The 15,778-nt window shown below is 36.0% G+C and overlaps 3 protein-coding genes across 3 annotated transcripts; 2 read left to right on the plus strand and 1 right to left on the minus strand.

The window, feature by feature from the left end:
* Positions 1 to 562: 562 nt before the first annotated feature.
* On the plus strand, positions 563 to 4,150 carry LOC111793770 (transmembrane 9 superfamily member 10-like). The gene is made up of 7 exons (XM_023675804.1): positions 563 to 945; positions 1,442 to 1,606; positions 1,710 to 1,819; positions 1,907 to 2,015; positions 2,109 to 2,221; positions 2,328 to 2,478; positions 2,593 to 4,150. The coding sequence occupies exons 1-7, from the start codon at positions 835 to 837 to the stop codon at positions 3,748 to 3,750; spliced, it is 1,917 nt and encodes a 638-aa protein (XP_023531572.1). The 5' UTR covers positions 563 to 834; the 3' UTR covers positions 3,751 to 4,150.
* A 3,314-nt stretch (positions 4,151 to 7,464) lies between these two features.
* Positions 7,465 to 10,835, plus strand: LOC111793771 (serine carboxypeptidase 24-like). The gene is made up of 8 exons (XM_023675805.1): positions 7,465 to 7,772; positions 8,805 to 8,912; positions 8,991 to 9,179; positions 9,256 to 9,341; positions 9,425 to 9,843; positions 9,938 to 10,033; positions 10,119 to 10,224; positions 10,302 to 10,835. The coding sequence occupies exons 1-8, from the start codon at positions 7,526 to 7,528 to the stop codon at positions 10,443 to 10,445; spliced, it is 1,395 nt and encodes a 464-aa protein (XP_023531573.1). The 5' UTR covers positions 7,465 to 7,525; the 3' UTR covers positions 10,446 to 10,835.
* Positions 10,836 to 10,918: 83 nt separating this feature from the next.
* On the minus strand, positions 10,919 to 14,586 carry LOC111793774 (nucleoid-associated protein At4g30620, chloroplastic-like). The gene is made up of 7 exons (XM_023675809.1): positions 14,431 to 14,586; positions 13,398 to 13,546; positions 13,117 to 13,217; positions 12,978 to 13,017; positions 12,216 to 12,287; positions 11,228 to 11,284; positions 10,919 to 11,151 (listed from the first exon to the last, which is right to left on the minus strand). The coding sequence occupies exons 1-7, from the start codon at positions 14,498 to 14,500 to the stop codon at positions 11,077 to 11,079; spliced, it is 564 nt and encodes a 187-aa protein (XP_023531577.1). The 5' UTR covers positions 14,501 to 14,586; the 3' UTR covers positions 10,919 to 11,076.
* Between the last annotated feature and the right edge of the window lie 1,192 nt (positions 14,587 to 15,778).

Below are 15,778 nucleotides of genomic sequence, written 5' to 3' on the forward strand. Positions count from 1 at the left end.
TTTTTCCGCGTGGAAACCTCTCCCTAACAAATTCATTTTAGAATCGTGAGATTGATGACGTTACGTAATGGGTTAAAGCGAACAATATATGTTAATAGATTTAGGGTGTTACAAAAAGATTAGACGATTAAATTCTTCGGTTTGTTGAACTAAAAAAAAGCTTTTTAATAAGCACTTTAGTTATAACTAGAAATTATGCTATCTTACCTCTATTAATGATGGTAAGTTCCGTAATGGTGCGCAACATTAATCTTCATAGAACAATCTATGGACGATGTTTTATTTTTTCTTTCTTGAATACTTACAAAGCAAGAGATCGAACTATTTATGCCTGAAATGGTAATTACAAAGCATGAGATTATGCCTGAAATGGTAATTGATGTTTTATAGTTTAATTATCCTCGGATTCACCTTTCTTTAAAATTAAAAATAAAAAATAAAAANAAAAAAAAAAAAAAAAAAAAAAAAAAAAAAAAAAAAAAAGAAAAAGAAAGAATCAAGCATCTAATTTGTTGATGTTGGAAATAATTTAGAAAATTTGAGTGAATGTGCGCCTAACAGAAAATGAATCAGAACCCATTTGTTGGTGTTGCGATCTAGGCCGCACATCGTGGCCACAAAATAATATCCAACGGTTCTCAATGGCCAATGGGGGCACCGTCTTCTATAACTCACTCGGCATCGGCGAGGAACAGTAATTCTTCTTCTTTCTAATTCTTCTCGCGGTAACGAAGAGAGGAGCGAAATCTAGCGATTGACACTCTCTGAAAGAGGGGAAGAGATTTTTGAAGCAGGTTTTGGATCTGGGTTGGGTTTAGATCCCTTGTTCAAGCCATGGCGAGAGGGCCTCTCGTGTTGCTTCTTTGGATCTCCGCATGTCTGTTCCTTTCTTTTCGTGCTTCCTGTTTCTATCTCCCTGGTGTCGCTCCCCAGGACTTTCATAAGGTTTGTTGAGTTCGCATCTGATTTCGATTGATTTTGTTTCTTTTCTTGTTCTTCGTGTTCCCTATCGATTTTCGTTCTTGGGTTTTCAGATCTTGCGTTTGTGTGTGATTATTGGGCGTTGATGCTTTTCTTGATGTCAGGGTGGTTGATAAATTTGGAATTTCATTACCTTTTGGTTTCTTACTTTGCGTATTTGATTTCTCCCATGGTAATGCGTGTCGGTTGTTGAATTTTTTTGTGTCTGAAGATTTCGGATTTGGGAATTTAATGGGGTTGGTATTAACCGAATCTGCTTGATCTTTCGAACTGGAAATGATGTTTCAGGGACTAACAAACGAGTTCGCAATTATCAAATTATAGAGAGCATTAAATGTGTGTTTCCATTTCAGTATTGCGCTGAATCTCCGTTCCTTGTACGGATATGGGAATTCCGAGCATTTCCATGGTTTTCTGTTGAAATGCAGCTAAGTGTTTTTTCTTTGCCTTATTGGTGCAGGGAGATCCTCTGAGGGTAAAAGTAAACAAATTGACTTCCATTAAAACTCAGCTTCCGTACTCTTATTATTCCCTCCCTTATTGTACTCCAAAGCAAATATTTGACAGCGCTGAGAATCTTGGTGAGGTTCTTCGTGGTGATCGAATAGAAAACTCGCCCTTCGAGGTATACTGTAGGTTTTAGACAAGAATGCTTTCAGCAACCTCCTCCGTCCTCTTTTTTCATTTTTTGTTGTTTGATTCGTTCAATGATTATTTGTTTTTCATAGTTTAAAATGAGGGAACCAGAGATGTGTACTGTTCTGTGTCGCAAAGTTCTTGATGCTAAAATGGCTAAGGACTTCAAGGAAAAGATTGATGATGAGTATCGGGTGAACATGTAAGACATCCTTTTCAAGGACTATACATCTTGATTTTGATATTAATTTATGGATTGTTTTGGTAACTGCTCTCATCTTAAATGCAGGATTCTGGACAACCTTCCTCTTGTTTTTCCCATACAAAGGAATGATCAAGAATCTTCATTTGTATACCAACATGGTTTTCATGTTGGTCTCAGAGGACAGTATGCTGGGGTATATGTTGATATGTTTAGAATGTGAATAATTTGTCATCGTGATGCGTGTAATCTAGATACATAAATTTATATATATGTTTTATTTCTGCAGAACAAAGAGGAAAAGCATTTTATCTATAACCACTTGACCTTTACGGTCAAGATTCATAAGGATCCTGAAACTGAGTTATCAAGGATAGTGGGATTTGAGGTCAAACCATTCAGGTTCTTGTACTGCTTTGCTTGCCTTAAGTAGCATTTTTCTAGTCCTCCACTCTTAAGATTGAAATTGTTCAGTTATTTAATTTGGTTGAAATATTTTATGATTTAGTGTGAAGCATGCGTATGAAGGTTCTTGGACTGAGACTACCCGTTTGACAACCTGTGACCCACATGCAAAACGCCTTGTTACCAACTCTGAGACTCCTCAAGAAGTTGAGGAGAAGAATGAAATCATCTTTACTTATGATGTGGAGTATCTGGTCAGTTGCCATATACCTTCCATACAGACAAATTTTTGTCATATTTATTGTCAAGTGCTTGCCCCCCCTTCTCCTTTCTCTCTACCTCTAATGCTTGCTAATTCTGTGTTCTAGGAAAGTGATGTGAAATGGGCATCAAGGTGGGATACCTATCTTCTGATGGCTGATGATCAAATTCATTGGTTTTCGATAGTTAATTCTTTGATGATTGTCCTTTTCCTCTCGGGTATGGTGGCCATGATTATGTTGAGAACACTCTACCGTGATATTTCTAAATATAATCAATTGGAGACCCAAGAAGAAGCACAAGAAGAAACGGGTTGGAAACTGGTTCATGGTGATGTTTTCAGGCCTCCTTTAAAATCTGATTTACTTTGCGTGTACGTCGGTACGGGTGTTCAGTTTTTTGGAATGAGTCTTGTCACCATAATATTTGCTGCTCTTGGTTTCCTCTCCCCTTCAAACAGAGGGGGTTTAATGACTGCCATGCTCCTACTCTGGGTCTTTATGGGCCTTTTTGCTGGCTACACTTCTGCTCGTCTATATAGGATGTTTAAGGGAACAGAGTGGAAGAAAATTTCTCTGAAAACGGCTATCATGTTTCCAGCCACAATTTTCTCCATTTTCTTTGTTTTGAATGCTTTAATCTGGGGGGAGAAATCCTCTGGGGCAGTGCCATTTGGAACCATGTTTGCTCTGGTATTTTTATGGTTCTGTATCTCAGTTCCTCTCGTTTTTGTGGGTGGTTATGTTGGGTTTAAGAAGCCAGCAATCGAAGACCCTGTGAAAACCAACAAGATCCCAAGACAGATCCCGGAACAAGCTTGGTACATGAACCCGATGTTCTCCATTCTCATTGGAGGGATACTTCCTTTTGGGGCAGTCTTTATTGAGCTGTTTTTCATCCTCACCTCCATATGGTTGCACCAATTTTACTACATATTTGGTTTCCTCTTCATTGTCTTCCTCATTCTGATAGTCACCTGCGCTGAGATCACGGTTGTGCTCTGCTACTTCCAACTGTGTAGTGAGGATTACCATTGGTGGTGGAGGTCATACCTGACTTCAGGGTCCTCTGCACTCTACCTCTTCCTCTATGCTGCTTTTTACTTCTTCACAAAGCTCGAGATAACAAAGCCAGTGTCTGGGATGTTGTACTTTGGGTATATGCTAATTGGTTCATATTCCTTCTTTGTGCTGACTGGCACAATTGGATTCTACGCATGTTTCTGGTTCACACGACTCATCTACTCGTCAGTGAAAATTGATTGATTTCTTGGGAGAAATGTTAAATACTTACAAAGTTTTTGTTGATGTAGTAGCAAAGGAGGAAAAGGGTCACACTGGGATAGGAAAGGCGACATCATCTCCAGATATTGTTTTGATTTAGAAGCGGCTTTTCTTCTTTTTCTTTCAATCTTTCTTAGTACAGGGTGTTTTGAAGATTCCAGTTATTACTTCTCTTTTGTTCATGGGTTCTTTGTTATGTTCTTTTACTGCTTGCTCAATAGGAGACTTGGAGAGAATTGTAAGCAACAGTTCCGATATACTCCCTTGTTATGATAGTAATGGAGAAAAAAAAAAAAAAAAAAAATCATGTGGTTCACTCTGTGTTCTCTTTGTTATGATATACTCCCTTGTTATGATAGTAATGGGAAGTCATGTTCAAGTTGGAGACTGTTAAGGCTAAAATATTACTTTGTAGACTGTAAAATTGGAGCATACTCTTCTTCATGAACACTTCATTCCCTTAATTCCCTCTGCTCTGCGGTATTCACTTGCTGTGATCCTGCCATTGCGGATTCTGGTTTTCTATGTTTGGTGAAGAAATTGGTTTGCGAGATTTGGGATTAGGACAGGAAGTGGCGATGGAGATGGTGAGAGAAAGCGGGGAAATTGTGGAATTGGATTGAATCAGTGGTTGCAGATGATGGCAGTTGAAGTTCTGTTGTCAAATGCCTCCAAATCAGCCTCAGATTCTTTCTACAAAGATGTGACAGTTAATGAAATGTTAGCCAATGGCACTTACAAATGAAATGACATTAAAATGAAGCCAAGGTAGCCCGTTTCTTTGTTGGTGCATGAAAGCTCCACACTCTGTGTGTCTAGTGCCCATTGCCACTATGTACATCTAGTCCATACCCATATACTCCCACTCGATACATTTTCACGAGTCTTTCGACCAACTTGCCTCATCTGCTCCAATACATGAAGCGTTTGGTGAGCAAGCCAAACCGTATTTTGTTCATCACTCGAGGCAAAGACATGAACTAGGCAACCCTTTACTCTTTTTCATCCTCTACATTGACAACGATGGGGATAGGGTTAGAATAGCACCGGGGCAAAAGATTGACTAGGGAGAACAGTTGCATTTAAGGTTATATATACACACACAACAAGTTGAGCCTAACAATTATTAAAGAGGTTAAACACCACATCAGCGTCACAATCAAAGTAGGAGAGAGCTAAAGCCACTAGTCATTCACAATATCAAACTGGGTCATATGAAATCTTGGGCCCAAGTTCAAATAAGCCCAAATAAATTACTACATTATAATTCGGCCTCAAATCCAAATGCTCAACCCAAAACCAATAAAGCCCAAATCTAAATAGTTGGGCTCAAATACGATTAAGTCCACTACGAATAGAGGACCCCCTCCATTTAGAGGGTGAGNAAACGTCTAAAAAATGAAAAAACAAAAAGAATAAATATTCGAAAAGAAAAAAAAAATTACATGGACCGAAATTGAATTATATTTTACTGCACAACAATTTATATTGCTATTATAGGTGGAATATAAGACCTAACTAAATACCTCAAAATCTAAAAGAGTCGAGGTCACTTGGCAATAGGTCGAATCAAATAAAGTCTACGCAAGACATCTTCGCTAAACGATCAAAAAGTTGAGTATGGTCGATCAAATTAAAGTTTACTCGAACATGTCACATTCTTTGCTACTGTGCCTAAAAAGGGAAAGAAAAAAAAAACAAANTTTTTTTTTTTTTTTTTTTTTTTTTTTTTTTTTTTTTTTTTTTTTTTTTTAATGATGTGCACATTTATGGAACTCTGACTTTGGAAAAGGTAGCGGCAAAAATAAACAAAAGAAGTAAATAAATAAATAAATAAATGGTGGGAGCTTTGAGAGTGGAAAAAAAGATTAAAAGTTTTTCTAATAAAATATATAAATGATGCATTATTTGACTTATTTAGAATGGCCATAATTCAATTTCAACGCTGCACTTTTTATATCTTTTTTAATAAAAACAATTTTATTTAAAATAAAAAAAAATAAGAGTTTCGTTATTTAATTGATTAATATTTTTGTAAAATAAAAAAGAGGGTAATTATAATTTAAAAGAATATATTTTGGTGGCAAAATGCACGCTTGCATGCACGTGGGATCTGTATAAAATAATAGAGAGCAAGGCTTGAAAGGCAGCAGCAACCCCATTATGATTTTCTTTGACTTTTCCTCCAACCACATCCATCTACAACCTTTAAATTCTTAATTACTTTATATATATTATTTATTAAACACGAAGTTAATTTCTAGAATACAAAATTAAAAGTTTTAAGAAAATATTGAGTTATTATATTTTTTAAAAGTTTGGGAAATATTGAGTTATTTCTTTTATAATAAATGTTAAGCTTTTAAGATTAAGTTTATTTAATATTCTAAGTTTAAATTTTTAATTTTGAATATGTACCTACCACCATTAATTCTATTAATGCTTTTGTCACCAAATATTTAAATCTGCATGAAATTATTAGTGTACCACATAATTAATAAACTATTATATTGATTGGATTACACGACCATTCAACCTGGAAAGCCTTAATAAAAACAAAATTAAAACTTTAGTCAATTATCAATTATTAGAAAAATATAAATTAAGTCACAATAAGTCAAATATCTATTTTTTAGGAACTTTTTTAACTAATTTTTAATTCAAGAAAATGATATCAATTTAATGCCTGGTGTAATGAGATTCAAACATACACATAGGGATGGTCAAGGATTTCTAAATATTAAAATAAATAAATAAAAGAGATCCGATCTAATTGGTCAATTTATTGTATATTTATATACCCATTAAACTAATTAGCCTTTCCTCTTAAAGGTTTTTTTTTCTTCTTTTTTTTTCTTAATTTAAAATACCACCTATTAGCTACATAGGGTTGAATATTACCCTATAGGACGACCCGATGCAAATTAAAAAAAAAAAACCCTAAATTTCTTATTTCTTTTCCGCATTTTTCTGTTGGGTAGTTGACATTGTTTGATTATGACAACATAAACTCGAGTTGGTTGGGATGTTCATGTGACTCAATGATTCGAATGGCTCGAACCCTCCATCTCAAACCATAAGAGTTAAGTTGAAGTAGATTTTTTTCCATCTCAAACCATAATATTGGATTTGGTCTGAAGGTAGAACTTTGTTTATAAGGTCATCTCAATTCTCGTTGTTGTCCCATGTAAATATTTAATATTTGAGTTTTATGAGATTTTAATTACATATAACTAAAAAAAACATGAACCCAACTCTAAAAGTCCGAGGTGGGTTGGATCATGTTGTAAACCCTATTTGAGTCAGAAATCCATCTAGTTTTGTAAAAAAAGTCAGCTGAATCTGTGTACACCACCTAATTCTACGAAGATTATTAAGAAAATTTAAATAAAAGAAGATGGTCCATTTTATTTGGTCGGAATATTAAAAAGTATGATATTGAGAGGTGAAAAAGGATTGAAAAGTATAGGAAAGCATATGATATGATTAGGTAATGAAATGAGAAAAAATTGATTAGGGATTGATAATAGTGAAATTATGTGTGTTTGGTGTAAGGAGTTAGGTGTAGGAAATGGTTGATAATATGGGCATTACTATTGGTTGTGTGAAGAGAATAGAGGTGAAGAAGCACCAAACCAATGCCACTACCAATTGTCCTTATAAAAAGGCCCTCTCCAATCCCACAGGACCACTCCCATTTATTTCACTCTCTTCTCTTCTCTTCTCTTCTCTTCTCATCATTTTTCTCTCTAAACCAATGGCCTCCCTCTTCTTCTCGGTTGTCGTTGTCGTCGTCGTCGCTGCCGCCATTGCCACTGGCATGGCCGTGCCTGAACACGAGCACGACCGGATCACCTCCCTCCCCGGCCAACCGCCCGTTGCATTCTCTCAATACTCAGGGTATGTCACCGTCAACCAACAACACGGCCGAGCTCTGTTCTATTGGTTGACAGAAGCAACGTCTCAAGCTGAGAAAAAACCTCTCATTCTTTGGCTCAATGGAGGTATGTTACTAATTCAAACAAACCCTTTTGGTTTCCATCCATGTTCTTCAAACCTTCAACACCCACCCACCCTCTTATCTACTACCTTTGTCGTTGAATTTCTTCACGGGTAACCCATTTGAGCCATGAACTAAAATGCTGGCTATAGGATCTACATACATTATAGATATCAATTATTATAATATGATATTATATATTATAAAAGTCAGAGAAAGTTTTCAAAAGTTTTAAAAAAAGAGAGTGGTCTCTCTGCATCTCTCTCTCTCTCTCTCTCTCTCTCTCTCTCTCTCTACCTTATCTGAATCTGCAAGAAACCAAACCAACCCAGTTCTGAATTATGATGTGTCCTTAAGTTAAGGGCATTTAGGAGTTCATATCTACCAGATGCGCATGTTAGCAAGGAAGGCCTTGATCTTGCTAAAGTACGCCATATTCTGAAAAAAAAAAAAAGAGAGAGAGAGAGAGCATTATGGAGCATGCGTAGAGATAGAAGTGGGAATGAATCTGGGGAGGTCACTTGGTTTTGTGTTGTGAGGATTTGGAATGGAAAAAGGTTAGGTTTTTGAAAACATCAGACTCACTCAACAACAAAAAGGTCGAAATCAGCACTACTTTTGTTTTTGTTTACATACTCTCTGTTTCTGTCTCTCATGGATCTGTTTTGCCTCTTTTGTTTCTACGCCTAAATATAATATGCTTCTTTCCCTCTCCCTTTCTCTATCATGCTTCTTTTTCCTATCTTCTCTGCACTTATTCTCTCTGTGTGGTGCTCATCATGTCACTTTTTGGGATTTTCAAACCTTTTTATCCTTTTCTTTTTGCCTTTTCTTTTTCGAATCATAGGTCAAATGTCTTCACGTGTTCGTATTTGAACTTTTCAAGATGGTTTCTCTTTACGTTGTGTTTATTTGATCACTGAACTCGGTGAGTTTAATAACAACTGTGTGGAGAAATTCGAATTTCTGACCTCTTAATCTATAGTATATACGAACTTTAAAGTTGACGAGAGTTACTCGATCATGATGTATACAGGGCCCGGTTGTTCGTCAGTGGCATATGGAGCCTCCGAGGAAATTGGACCATTCAGAATTGACAAAACTGCTTCTTCTCTTTACCTCAATAACTACTCATGGAACAAAGGTCTATTACACACACTTTCTTCCCTAATTCCTCTCTTTTATTCAACATCTCATCACAAAAACACCATTTTATTTCCAGATGCAAATCTGCTGTTTCTCGAATCACCTGCCGGAGTTGGATTCTCCTATACAAACACCTCCTCCAACCTTGAAGACACCGGCGACAACCGAACTGCTGAGGATGCTCTTATTTTCCTCGTCCGATGGATGTCGAGATTCCCACAATACAAATATAGAGAATTCTACATTTCCGGGGAGAGTTACGCCGGTAAATCTATTCAGTCCATGTTTTCGAATTGCTGAAAAGTATGTATAATATTTTTGACGTGATTCCATTTCTATAGGACACTACGTCCCACAGCTAGCAAAGAGGATTCTTGACTACAACAAAGCCAACTCTAACAACTTCATCAACCTCAAAGGCTTCCTTGTAAGAACAGAAAATTATAGAACATGAGTTATTCGAAGTATTATAAGAAACAAGTGAATTGTAACAAGTTTTGAAAATGGCAGGTGGGGAATGCAGTAACAGATATGAACTATGATGCTCTCGGGACGGTGACGTATTGGTGGACACATGCTATGATATCAGATACAACATACAACTCCATCCTCACGCATTGTAATTTCACCTCAGACAAGACTTCCAAACCATGCGACAAGGTCATTTACTATGCCATGAACCATGAGTTTGGCAATGTTGATCAGTACAGTATCTACACTCCGAAATGCCCCATCGTGGTTCCAAACAACACGGTTTCTCCAGCAAGGGGGGCCGCTATTAGATTCAAAAACTCTCTTCTGAGGCGGAGGGTGTCAGGGTACGATCCATGTACTGAGAATTATGCAGAAAAGTACTATAATCTAAAAGAGGTTCAGATGGCTATGCATGCCAATGTTACTGGAATTCCCTACAAATGGACTGCTTGTAGGTGGGTTTTTGCTAGCTTTCTCTGTTACTTGGCCAAATCTTATAACATAACTCTTCCACCTAATAAGGTTTTGCTTTTCTTTTTTGGGTGGCAGCGACATTCTACTTAAGAACTGGAAGGATTCCCAAGATTCAATGTTGCTCACATACAAGGAGCTGATTGCAGCTGGTCTCAGGATATGGGTTTTTAGGTTAGTTTTGAATTCCCCAAGTAAAAGAGAGGTTAAACTTATTCTATGTTATAGTCATGTGACCTTTACATGTGAAAAAATGCAGTGGAGATACAGATTCGGTGGTACCAGTGACAGCCACCAGATTCGCCCTCAACCATCTCAACCTTCCTATTAAAACTCGCTGGTATCCATGGTATTCTAGAGGACAGGTTACATATGAAAACTCTACCCTTTTTGTTCTTCGTTTGAATGAAATGCTTTAAACAAAATGAAATGGACATGGCAGGTCGGGGGACGGACAGAGGTTTATGAAGGGCTGACCTTTGCCACAGTGAGAGGAGCTGGACATGAGGTTCCATTGATCCAACCACAGAGAGCTTTGACACTTTTCAGAGCGTTTCTATCAGGAAAACAATTGCCAAAATATTGATTTACCTGCAAAGAAACAGATCAATGAACAGAGACAAGAAACTGTTCGTTAGTCTCGTTTCTAGATACCTGTCATTAATTACCATAATTCCAGTACAGAACAGTGCTGAGAGTGAGCTAGAATTGTATTCATTCTACAATTAATATTGGTTAGACCATGCCAATGTTATCACCCATTTCAAGTACGCAGATGACAAGGTTGAACTAAGATTATTTTACTAACGTTTGTTGGTGATTGATTACCTTGTGTCAAGTAGAAGTTTACAGCTTTTTCTTTTCAAGAAATCAGATGTCCACATATTGTCAAATATCTTTTCCTTTCAACAAACCGAAATGATAGTCGATATCGTTTCTAAAGTAGATTCCAATTTGAAATCTCACTTTCATTTCATTCTTTTGATTCTTTGTTCTGATTCCACAATAAATATCATAGCTGTTTTTTTTTTTTTTTNTTTTTTTTTTTTTTTTTTTTTTTTTTTTTTTTTTACATCTAAAGATGGAGAACAAGGTTCCCAAACATTTAGTTCACCAGTAAAAACTGATATGGAATTTCCTGTCAAGGTCAGATTACAATTACGTAGTCCCACTGCCGCTGCATTTACAAAACTGAAGCTCGACAGACATAAAAGGTTTTACTTCAATCCCTCACTGAGGCCTTGTGGCATACCCAAACTCTGGGCAAGATCACTCATTCTTTGCTTCATGGCCTGAGAATCAGAGGACCAACAGTCAGTTCTATAGATACAAAACTTGGAAATTAAATTACTAAGGAACAAGTCTTACCTGAACGCTCTTCTGATGTGCGTCCTGATATGCTTCAGTAACTAGAAGGGACAATTTCTGCATAAGAAAGTTAAGCTCTAAATAATTGGAATATCCATCATTAACCACAATCAGAAATCTTAATTACTATTGGAACAAATCTTAATGGTGTTAGTTGGGCTCGGGATAGGCTCGGTTGGAGGAGGTACTTCTAAATCCTCCTTTTAGAAAGAAGGGAAAATTTTTGTGGCATTCTAGTTTCTTTGCAAGTTTGTGGGATATTTGAATAGAAAGGAATAATAAAACTTTTGGAGTTATTTATTTGGTTAAGGTCAAGTTCTTTTTCTTGGGGCCTGTTTATTCATACGTCCATAAATATTCTTTGATTTCTCTCAATATGGTGTCTTACCCAAAAAAAAAAAAAAAAAAAAAAAAATCCTAGCACACAATTTTTACAATGTTACTGTCAACAATATTCTTAAATATAATTATGGTTGTCAACTTATTTTTTAGCCATGTTCCAAAGCAAGCGGACCCTAGTCCTATAGGCCAGCCAATTTTCAAACTCATGAGGTGTTAGTCATGATTCCACAAGACAAACATTGAAGAGGATATACTCCAAATATTCTTTAATTTCTCTGTGAAAGTGTGGTTTCTTACTCTACAACAACAACAAAAGAAAATTCCTAGCACACAATTCTTACAATGTTACTGCCAACTATATTCTTAAATATAATGATGGTTGTCAATTTATTTTTGAGACATGTTCCAAAGCAGGCGGACCCTAGTCCTATAGGCCAGCCAATTTTCAAATTCATGATGTGTTAGTCATGATTCCACTAGGCACAAACATTGAAGAAGATATCTCCAAGCTTAGATTGAGGACAGGACAGTAGTGCAGCATTAAGGTGTGACTTGAGGATGTAAATATAAGTTCAATATAAGAATGCTATTGCGAGCAATGCAATTTCAAATGTTAAGAGTGCATCACATCATTGTGCATACTCACTTCTGGTCCTAATTTCATTGCAGCCTCAGTGATCTCCGTCCGAAGAGGTTGCTGATTTCCGGATAATGTCACCTAAATTAGTTGACAAAAAATATGAAAGCAGATATGATGTGACATGGAAACATGATATGATCCCATTCTTTAGCATCATAATTCTCATCAAATGAAAAGGCCATGTCCAGCCTCGCATGAACCCAATTGTCAAACCCATAACCTTTTGTCCCGAGCTCAATACTTCTTTGATTATTTTCATAAATCATGATTCTCTCTTTTGAAATTCCCTAAACCTTTCTTATCAAGAAAAAAAAAATCACTTCACTTTCTATGTCCATGGGGATCAAAACGCTGGAACTATCAATTGATCCTACACATATTTTATAACAATTAATACCTGAGGGAGATGGCCCCAAGAGATTTTAAGTCCACATCGACCAGGTTGAATATTGGTAATCACAAAACAAGAAAGAAAAATTGGATTCACTCATCATCTTAAAACAAGAAAGAAAAATTGGTAATCACAAATTCAAGACCTGTTTCTCCCTCTAAGTAACACCTACAACAAACGCAATATTAATAAAAACAAGTATCAGGTATCTGTACTTATTTACTAATTACTAGCGACCTAAAATCAAGAGGTGAAAAGTATTTTACAATCTTAAGCAAAATTCTAACACACGTTCACTTCACAAACAACCATTATAATCCCATAGTTATGGGCAAAGTGAAAATGAACTTGATGCAAAAGAGAAAGGCTGAACATACCTTTATTAGCTCTCCTTCGCAGTAGCCATCAAACTCTGCCCTGTAGAACAGAAACACAGAAGGAAAAAAAGTTCAAACTTCATAAAACAGAGAAACATCTTCAAGTGACAATACATCTATTTAGCTTGCTTAGTCATACACCGCAAGTTCCTTTTGTACGCGCACTGCCTCTACTTGGACAACCTGTTGCGCTGTCCTCACAGTCTCATATAACTTCTGCATGTTTCCAAAGATTCCTGCCTACAAAAAGTTGGCATGTAAGAAACGATAGTCTCACTTGGCTATCAAGGAAAAGTCACTTACAGTCCCTCAACTTTGAGAGACATTTATATTTGGTCTCTAAATTACTGAAATGACAATTTTATTGTGCATGGTATCAAAACTTATACAGTTTAATCATATTGCAAAACAAAATTCTACCTTTGAAGGTGCATCATCGCTCTTCTCCTCATTCTCCTTTTTCCCTCCAAATAGGCCACAAACACAAAGAGATCTATTATTTTTCTCAACTTTCCAAGGGTAAGGTGAGATCCGAGTGCCAATTATCTTTGACATTGAATTAAGGTTACCTGTAAGAGGCAGCCAGAAAAGGATAAATTATATATTAATAGGTAATGTGTACAATCAATTGTCTCAAAAAGTGGACTTAATCTACAATTTCAGAATGAAAATTTGGAAATAAACGAGGACTTTGCAGCTGCACACAAATTTCTATTGCCCAAAGTATTATATTCGAAATTATAAAAATCAAACCACTAAATTCTAAGTCATACAACGTTAATATAGCTTGTTAAGAGTTATAATGAAGTAGACGGGATTTATTCAATTCTGACTTTCACATTATCAGGTATGCAACCGGCTTCAGTCTAGGCTACAACTCATTGGTTCATGCAATTCCTTTTCTATGAGCAGTTTTTAAGGTGGATAATCTTGCAGTTGAGCCTGGTGCTAAAGAGTTTTGAGGCTCATCCAAACTTATTAGACAGTTTTTACGTTAACTTTCCAGACCACAGCCTTTTTCTTTCATAATCTTTATACAAAACTATACACATAACGCATCTACCATCAAGTTCATGTGAATCGAATCTCCCATTCATCAATCACACATTTACTTTGATTTTACAAAGCAAACAATAATTCCTAATAGGAAATGAGCCAAACCCATTCAATAATATGCACTGAGGACACCACCAGATAGCTTTATTTTAGGTCTAAACTTCAAGCGAACGGTAGATCTTCCCAATGAACTATGCCATACCAACCAAACGCACCAACTTAGATCCCTCCGTTTGATTGAGTGGTTGTGAGATAGCTACGTAACATACAATACAGATCCAAGTTCCAAACAACCAGTTCTATTCAGAGACATAACAATCAATCTCAAATATAGTCCTCAATTTCCTACTGTCTAAGCAACCAAAAGAAAATGAAAAGGTTCAAATGGTGTACTAACTTCGTTTTTTCCAATCAGAAATTCCTCGCAGATTTGGTACTTGAGCACTGATTGCAATTGTCGATGCCATTGCCCAAAGCTGTGAACGTGCCGAGGAGAAACTCGAGAGGATAAACTATAAAGTAGATTTTCGCCTCGGAGAACCACGCCCAAAAGCCCCAAACATCACCTGCTGCATATACTTCGTGAAGACAGACCAATGAACAAGTTCCACGTGTTTTTTGATATAATATAAAATATAATTTTTCTTTGGCGGCTAAATTATAAAAAAGTAGCTCTAATGTGATTTTTCTTTTAAAGTCTCATTAGATTTCTTATCCAACCTATATTTTATCAATTAAACATAATTTTTTTTCTTTCGATAAAGACTCATGTTCCGGATCCCAAATTTGAATTTGATATTTAATGGCCTCAGCATTCCTTGTAATATAATCCCGTTACTTACCTTTAACCTTTAAGAGTGAAAACTATCTCCACAAACAAATACGCTTCTAGATCCTCACTTGCACGAGTTTAATTATGAAGTTTTTATAACTGAGCTACTAAAAAAGATGTGTCTTGTTCGTATATGGGGTAACTTTCAATTCTTTTTATGTTTGGTTAGTCATCCAATATTCAAGATTTCTTTCCTTCATATGTGGGCTCTGTTCAATCACGCACCCCTTGTGTATCGATTTCTTTAAGAACTTTTTAAAAGAAGAACTTGTTATGTTTAAGGTAGAGTTATACAAGCTTAAAATTTAGGTTTCACGTTGAATACTCGTAATCAAGTTCGATTCTTTCGGTTAGAATTCTTCTATTGAACTAAAACGAACTAATAGTTTACTCTAACTTTTCCTTCAGTAAAAGAAAGTAAAAAAACAGAGAGAAAAGATTGTTGCAGATGAGGAAACCAAGCCTTATCAGTAAGGCAGCTTTTCTGGTGTACCCTTCTTTCAGTGTCTGTAAACCAGACCAAATATCAAGGCTATGTTATGTAATTTATAATCATCTCTCATAAATACCAAACCATGACTGGTTTTGTAATTATTTCTCAATTTTGTTTTTTTTTTTTTTAATTCTCAAATCTACTAATAATTTATTTTATTTTACTTTTATTAGATCTTTTCATTAAGAAATATGTTAAATTTATTAATATAAAGTTGCTCTACCCTTACATTATTGTTTTAATAGGTAGACATGTAGGCTTACAATTTGGACATCATACGAGAAACAAATGGAGTTTTATCCATGAGCAATTAGTTGAGTTTAGACATCCTAGGAGGAAAAAATAGGCTTTTGTTAATGACTGAGTTGAGCGCGTATCAAGTGGCATTTGAGTGGCATATTCCCGTGTCAAAATACATTA

Source organism: Cucurbita pepo, chromosome LG04 (assembly GCF_002806865.2).
Source record: "Cucurbita pepo subsp. pepo cultivar mu-cu-16 chromosome LG04, ASM280686v2, whole genome shotgun sequence".
NCBI lineage: Eukaryota > Viridiplantae > Streptophyta > Magnoliopsida > Cucurbitales > Cucurbitaceae > Cucurbita > Cucurbita pepo.

What these genes read in the sequence shown, in the direction of transcription:
- LOC111793770 (XM_023675804.1), top strand. Translation starts at nt 835, where the DNA reads ATGGCGAGAGGGCCTCTCGTGTTGCTTCTTTGGATCTCCGCATGTCTG. An exon ending in TTTGAGGTCAAACCATTCAG is followed by an intron (nt 2,222 to 2,327) that starts GTTCTTGTACTG and finishes TTTATGATTTAG; the next exon opens with TGTGAAGCATGCGTATGAAG. An exon ending in CTTATGATGTGGAGTATCTG is followed by an intron (nt 2,479 to 2,592) that starts GTCAGTTGCCAT and finishes TCTGTGTTCTAG; the next exon opens with GAAAGTGATGTGAAATGGGC.
- LOC111793771 (XM_023675805.1), top strand. Translation starts at nt 7,526, where the DNA reads ATGGCCTCCCTCTTCTTCTCGGTTGTCGTTGTCGTCGTCGTCGCTGCC. An exon ending in CATTCTTTGGCTCAATGGAG is followed by an intron (nt 7,773 to 8,804) that starts GTATGTTACTAA and finishes TGATGTATACAG; the next exon opens with GGCCCGGTTGTTCGTCAGTG. An exon ending in CATGGTATTCTAGAGGACAG is followed by an intron (nt 10,225 to 10,301) that starts GTTACATATGAA and finishes TGGACATGGCAG; the next exon opens with GTCGGGGGACGGACAGAGGT.
- LOC111793774 (XM_023675809.1), bottom strand. Translation starts at nt 14,500, where the DNA reads ATGGCATCGACAATTGCAATCAGTGCTCAAGTACCAAATCTGCGAGGA. An exon ending in GCGATGATGCACCTTCAAAG is followed by an intron (nt 13,218 to 13,397) that starts GTAGAATTTTGT and finishes AACTTTTTGTAG; the next exon opens with GCAGGAATCTTTGGAAACAT. An exon ending in CACATCAGAAGAGCGTTCAG is followed by an intron (nt 11,152 to 11,227) that starts GTAAGACTTGTT and finishes TCTGATTCTCAG; the next exon opens with GCCATGAAGCAAAGAATGAG.